Source organism: Lolium rigidum, chromosome 2 (genome assembly GCF_022539505.1).
Source record: "Lolium rigidum isolate FL_2022 chromosome 2, APGP_CSIRO_Lrig_0.1, whole genome shotgun sequence".
Classification (NCBI taxonomy): domain Eukaryota; kingdom Viridiplantae; phylum Streptophyta; class Magnoliopsida; order Poales; family Poaceae; genus Lolium; species Lolium rigidum.
The window spans coordinates 226358698-226365145 of NC_061509.1; the positions used below are offsets into that span (position 1 = coordinate 226358698).

A 6448-nucleotide genomic window follows, 5' to 3' on the forward strand; every position below is an offset into this window, starting at 1 on the left:
TCATACAATATTAGCGAAAGCAAACATCCACTCATGAGATATACAAAACACACCAAAATCAATACGGTATTTAGATGCTTGTTGCGCCAAGTTCGTTTGCACTTCAATTGTCTTGTGGAGATGTATGAGCAATGCTAAAATAATCAAAGGTAGCTATATATGCTTCTTCGAGAGAGATAGAAGACCCTTTAAAAAAATGTTACTACTAGTTTTTTTGTTGGTTAGTTCATTGTAATATTAACTTTTATGCAATACCACTAGAAGATAAAACCAAACAAGCATCTCCAATTATGCCCCAGTTGGCTCAACAATATCCTAAGACAACATAACCTGGCCGATCACGGACAAGCCGTTGTGCTTACACGGTTTTATTCAAGGTATAGGCTCACCACCGGCCAAGTTTGCCACTACAACCAAGCGGGGTCCTTGAGGGGCGTGACGACGGCCTTGGTCTGGAGGTAGTTGCGGAGGCTGTAGGCGCCCTTCTCCCTCCCGATGCCGCTCATCTTGTAGCCGCCGAAAGGGATGGCCGCATCGAAGACGTCGTAGCAGTTGACCCACACCGATCCCACCCTCAGCGCCCGTGCCAGCGTGTTGGCTGTGTCGAGGTTGCTCGTGAACACCCCTGCCGCCAGCCCGTAGTGCGTCGCGTTCGCCCTCCTCACCACCTCCCCCACATCCCTGCGCAGAAACAAACCAGCGGAGCACTGTCAGTCGGTGGTGGTCACAGACTTGGCTCATACTAGCAGCTAGTGGTACGGGTTCGTCGTACCTGAACTTGAGGATGGACTGGATGGGCCCGAATATCTCCTCTTGAGCGATCTTCATCTCATCCTACCAGAACGAGACGAGGGCGCACAATTTGTCAGCAAGTTGGATGTGTATGCGTGGGTACATGCAGTGCATCTGACAAACGCGCCTTACCTGAACGTCGGCGAAAACCGTGGGCTGGATGTAGAAGCCTCTGCTGCCTACCCGGTCGCCACCGGTCACGAGGGTGGCGCCACCATCGATGCCGGACTTGACGTAGCCCAAGATCTTCTTGAACTGCTGGCCGTCGATCTGATCCACCAAAAGAGACGGTTTCACCAGTGTTACAAACTTGGGATCAATGCGGCTGAATGGGGTTTTTGTATATATCCCCCGTAGCTGATCATGGAGTAAGTGTGGTATGGGTGCGTACCTGAGGTCCCTGCTCAACACCCTTCTTGAAGGGGTCTCCGACCACACGCCTCTCAGCGCGAGCCTTGGCCTTCTCCACGAACTCGTCGTAGACGCGCTCGTGCACAAACGTCCGAGACCCAGCGCAGCAGCATTGCCCCTGTTATGTAAAAAAAACACGACATTTCAGACTTCAGAAGTTCAGAATCCTGATGCAATAGCGTGCATGCAGTTAACTGATTGAAGATACCTGGTTGAAGAAGAGCGCCCGATGGGCGAGCTCAACGGCCTGGTCGACATCAGCGTCGTCCATGACGATGAACGGAGACTTGCCTCCGAGCTCCAGCGTCACCGGCTTCAGGTTGCTCCTCGCCGACAGTTCAAGAATGATCTTGCCCGTGCCGGTCGATCCGGTGAACGCAAGCTATAAGCAAAAAAAGAATTCCCATTTACTTGTTGGCTCCCGCATCACGAAGAGGGTCGAGCTAAGCTGATACTGAACAAGTGTACAATGGGAACCTTGTCGACGCCCATGTGGCTGGAGAGCGCGGCCCCGGCCGTGGGACCAAAACCGGGGACGACGTTGAGGACGCCCTCCGGGAGCCCGGCTTCATGGAGGAGGCTGGCGACGTAGAGCGCGGAGAGCGGCGTCTGCTCGGCGGTCTTGAGCACGACGGCGTTGCCGCAGGCGAGCGCCGGGCCGACCTTCCAAGCGAACATAAGCAGCGGGAAGTTCCAGGGCACGATCTGCCCCGCCACGCCGATGGGCTCGTACAGCACCTGGACATGGTGCGGGCCGTCCGCCGGCACCACGAGGCCGTGGATCTTGTCCGCCCACCCGGCGTAGTACCGAATGCACCGCGTCGCCATCGGCACCTCCCCGCGCGCCGTCTGCTCCAGCGGCTTCCCGCCGTCCCACGACTCCAGCGCCGCGATCTCGTCGCTGTGCCGCTCCATCAGGTCCGCGAAACGCAGCAGCACCCGGCACCGCTCCTGTACATGGACGCACAAAGACATGAGCTTCCAAGATCTTTGCCGTGCGACGACAATCTATAGCGTGATGTACGTACGTAGGCGGTCATCCGAGGCCACGGTCCCTCGTCGAAGGCCTTGCGGGCAGCGGCGACTGCACGGTCGATGTCCTCGGCGTCGCCCTCGGCCACTCGGGCGATGACCTCGCCCGTGCGGGGGTCCGCCGTCGGGAACGTCTTTCCTAGACAGAAATGTGCACATTACTGACAGTAAACGCGACCGCCTGATACGAGGAACATTTATCTGTTGCGATTCATGTGGTACCAGATGCTGCATCGACGAAGTTGCCGTTGATGAGGAGCTGGGTGTACTTCACCTCCACTGGGGGTTTGATGGGTTCCTCGTCGGCGGCGGCAGCCGGTGCCGTGCTGAACCTGTGAAATGCTCCGGGCAACAAGTGCCATGCATTGTCTGGAGGCGCAGGTATGTTCAGTAAGTACATGTTTTCCTGTTCAACTACGTGCATCGCAAATAGCAAAAAGCGGCGTACTCCATCTAATTATTCAAGTATTCTAAAAATTAACAGATGTATTGGTGAATCGTCTATGCAACATTCTTGATGCATCAAGGACCCTGTCAGTTGCTTCACGACGGGGGCATGATCTTCTCAAAGGGCAAGGAGAGCATGGAACTGATGGCACTGTAGTTGGAAACAAACAGAAATGGGAAAACGTACTGTGCGCGACCCAACTACTTTTGGCTCATCCTAGTTTTGATAAGGATTGGGTAGAGAGGGGCTGGGGGTAGCCTCATCTCTAGACCACTTTTGGGAGGAAAGCTCCAGCTAACTGCTAACTTTGCTGTGATAGCCTGATAGGTGACATCGTCGGTCACATTTGTGGATGAACGAAACAGAGAAGGCGACAAAAATAATTGTGGGAGGAAAAGTACAGGACGCCAAAGAACCGGCGAGACGTGCTGATCCTCATCTGGAAGAACACTGAATCCTCAATCATCTTCGCTCAAAGATGAAAAATCGATTTCCAGCCAGGGGACAAAGTATGAAGCAAGCAACAGAAAAGTTACACTGACGGTTTACAGGCAATCAGGAAGGTTAGAATGCCTTGATCTCTGTATAACAAAAACGAGGAACTTGAAAATCATGATTCGCATGTTATCTTTCAAGCATGTCTATCTAGAGTTTTGGGTGGCATGGAACAAAATGATCAAGCACCGAGAGGAAAACAGAAGTGAAGACCCGAAGCAAGAGCGCAAAATCCAAGATCCAAGCAAGACCGTGGTCACCTGCTCTGACAAGGGGGTCGGCAGAGAGCCTCGCAAGGAGGCCGCGGCGTGAGAGGAAGGAGGAAGTAGCCCTCATTGCGGCCATGGCTAACTCTGTCACAGCAAGTGATGTACTGCACCGAAAGTAGCATTGGAGGAGTATATATTCTCTTCACTCTGAGGCTAGTGGGCAGTGGGAGAGTAGCCGTGATCCCCTTGTACAGTTGAACTCCTTGTGGGCTTATTCAAGAAGCAAGTGCACAAGTGCTCTTGCGCTTAGGCTGCTAGCTTGGTGTGACTATGATTGCAGTTGCTGACGCAACAGACAAAGGGGAGTGAGAGTAAAATTAGAATACGCAATACCAGCTATATATGTTCCAACTTTTGTTTTGTGAATTCCTATCTATATATAGCTAGGCTTAGAGCATCTTCAGCCGCGTCCCCAAAGCGTCCTCCAAAGGGATTTGGGGCGCGCCGGACCAAAAAAATATTCCAGCCGCGTCCCCCAAAGCCCATTTTTATCCGACGCGTCCCGATACGGTGTCCGGCGCCCCGAGCCCGTCCCCGTCCCACAGGGGACGCACCGGGAACGCCGGACACAACGAAAAGCGAGGCGGGGAGTGGCGGGGCCGACCCGTCAGCGGCACAGTTAATGTTAACCTAACCGTCGCCTACCTCGCGACGGAAGTTATTCGCACGCAGTGACACACGGCGGCATCTTTGCCTTAATGGCGACGGAGGGGCAGGCAAGACGTCTCGTCGGTGGTGCGCAGCCTCCACGCGTCGCCGGCGTTCGCACGCCACCGCCCGTTCCCGCGCGATCTTCCCGCCTCTTCTCGTCTGTTCCCGCGCTTTCTTCCCGACGCCGGCGTCTATAAAAGGACTCCCGGCTCACCACACCACGCCGGCAACAAACACAGCCCTCGTCGCTCCACCGCCGTCTCCTCCACCACCAGTGGCAATGGCGAACCGCCCCGGCGCTGGCCACTTCCCTCCACCGCCGTCTCCTCCACTGGCAGTCCCGGAAACGTAGGTCGACACCGACCCCTCAGCAGCGGCCCGGGAAGAGCGATGGCGTGCACACCGTCAGCAGCGGCGGGAGGCAATGCAGCAGCGAGGCCCGCCGGCGGCGGGAGGCGGCGCAGGCGGCGGATCTAGCGGCGTTCTGCGCCCATGGCCCCGCTGCTGGCGAGGCCGCGGCGGCAGCAGCATGGCACGAGCAGCAGTGCGACACCGTTGCGGCGTCTGACGCCTCGACGGGACAAGAGGCGCGACGGTGCCGGTATCGGGAGGAGATAGAGCAGCGGTGGGCTGATGAGCGCCGGCGCCAGCGCGTTGAGCGGGATGCGCTGTACGGAGATCGGCGGGAGTCGATCGAGCACCGGCGGCGGGAGTCGATCGAGCGCCAGCAGCAGCTGGCGGCGGAGGAGCGTCGACAGAGGGAGGCGGCGCTGGCGACGATCTGGGGGAGGTGGGCGGACCAGTTGGCGGTGGAGGCCGACGTGTTGGCGGCGGTGATGATGGAGGCGCCAACAGATGTGGAGGACGATGCGCCAATGGAGGAGGAGGAGGCCGAGGCGGAGGAGACCGAGGTGGAGGACAACGACGAAGTCAAGTTCGAGTGGTCCGACGACGACGGGCCGCACCCGGACGAGACGGCCGATCAGCAGCGCGCGCTTGTCGAGTCCTTCGAGTCGGAGAATAAGCTCCAGGACGACGCCCGTGCCCGCGAAGAGGCGCAGATTCTACGCGCCTTCGAGCTCTCCCTCCAGGCGGCGCAGCAGGGGAGGGCGGAGGAGGACGCGCGGCGGGAAAGGAGCCGTCGGGCCACCGCCGAACGCAAGGAGAGGAGGCGTGCGCAGGAGGAGCTGCGGCGTAGGGGAGGCGGCGACGGGGCGGGGCCGTCGAACGCACCGCCGGGCGGTCAGTAGTCTAGCTTTAGAAGAAATCTAGCCGTTTTCATTCAAACTTTGTAATATATAATCAAAATTGAATGAAAACCTTTATTTTCGTGCACCAATATTCATTTGGGGGCGGCGTTTGGGGGACGCGGCTGGGGAGCGACGTCCCCCAAACGCGACACAAACAAAACACGTCCCCCAAACGCTCAATCCGGCGCGGTTTGGGGGACGATTTGGGGGACGCGGCTGGAGATGCTCTTAGAGCATCTCTAGCAGATCCCCATCAAACCCTCATCTGTATGTTCCTCTTTCCTCTTCCTCCGCCAACCGGCTGCCGCGCGCCACCGCCCGCCGCCGCAGATCCCGGCCGCCCCCTACGATTCCGACCGGCAGGAGCACGCGCCCCGGCCTACCGCGTCCGCTCCGCCTGCCGGCGCGCGCGAATACCCGACCAATAGCCTGGAATCTAGGCTGCCGCACAAGCCTCGCTGTCGGCCGGTAAGTCTTCTCCCGAAGCTCCTCGCAACCATGGATACGCCCCCGCAGTTCTAAAGATTCGCCGTGGTTGTTGTGCCTTGCAGATGGACTCGTGCGCGCTGTTTTTGTTGGAGGATTCATCTGTAGGATAACGTTGCATAGAAAACAAAAAATTTCCTACCGCGAACACGCAATCCAAGCCAATATGCAATCTAGAAGACGGTAGCAACGAGGGGGTATCGAGTCTCACCCTTGAAGAGATTCCAAAGCCTACAAGATGAGGCTCTTGTTGCTGCGGTAGACGTTCACTTGCCGCTTGCAAAAGCGCGTAGAAGATCTTGATCACGATCGGTTCCGGCGCCACGAACGGGCAGCACCTCCGTACTCGGTCACACGTTCGGTTGTTGATGAAGACGACGTCCACCTCCCCGTTCCAGCGGGCAGCGGAAGTAGTAGCTCCTCTTGAATCCGACAGCACGACGGCGTGGTGTCGGTGGTGGTGGAGAAATCCGGCGGAGCTTCGCTTAAGCGTGCGGGATGTGGTGGAGGAGAGAGACCGCTAGGGTTTGGGGCGAGGGGCGCCGGCTAGGGTACCCTTTAGGGGTGCGGCCATGGTGGTGGCTTGAGTGGCCGGCCAGCCCCTCTCCCCTTCT

General features: G+C 57.6%; 1 protein-coding gene across 1 annotated transcript; it reads right to left on the reverse strand.

Annotated features, from left to right (window-relative positions):
* Positions 1 to 265: 265 nt before the first annotated feature.
* On the reverse strand, positions 266 to 3670 carry LOC124688244 (benzaldehyde dehydrogenase, mitochondrial-like). The gene is made up of 9 exons (XM_047221951.1): positions 3439 to 3670; positions 2458 to 2604; positions 2232 to 2374; positions 1681 to 2154; positions 1412 to 1585; positions 1184 to 1321; positions 925 to 1062; positions 773 to 834; positions 266 to 681 (listed from the first exon to the last, which is right to left on the reverse strand). The coding sequence occupies exons 1-9, from the start codon at positions 3521 to 3523 to the stop codon at positions 408 to 410; spliced, it is 1635 nt and encodes a 544-aa protein (XP_047077907.1). The 5' UTR covers positions 3524 to 3670; the 3' UTR covers positions 266 to 407.
* Between the last annotated feature and the right edge of the window lie 2778 nt (positions 3671 to 6448).

Excerpts from the sequence above, each read along its gene's own strand:
- LOC124688244 (XM_047221951.1), bottom strand. The coding sequence starts at position 3,523 with ATGGCCGCAATGAGGGCTACTTCCTCCTTCCTCTCACGCCGCGGCCTC. Across the intron at positions 2,605-3,438 it reads CGACCCCCTTGTCAGAGCAG|ACAATGCATGGCACTTGTTG; the intron begins GTGACCACGGTC and ends CTGCGCCTCCAG. Across the intron at positions 1,322-1,411 it reads GGGCGCTCTTCTTCAACCAG|GGGCAATGCTGCTGCGCTGG; the intron begins GTATCTTCAATC and ends TTTACATAACAG.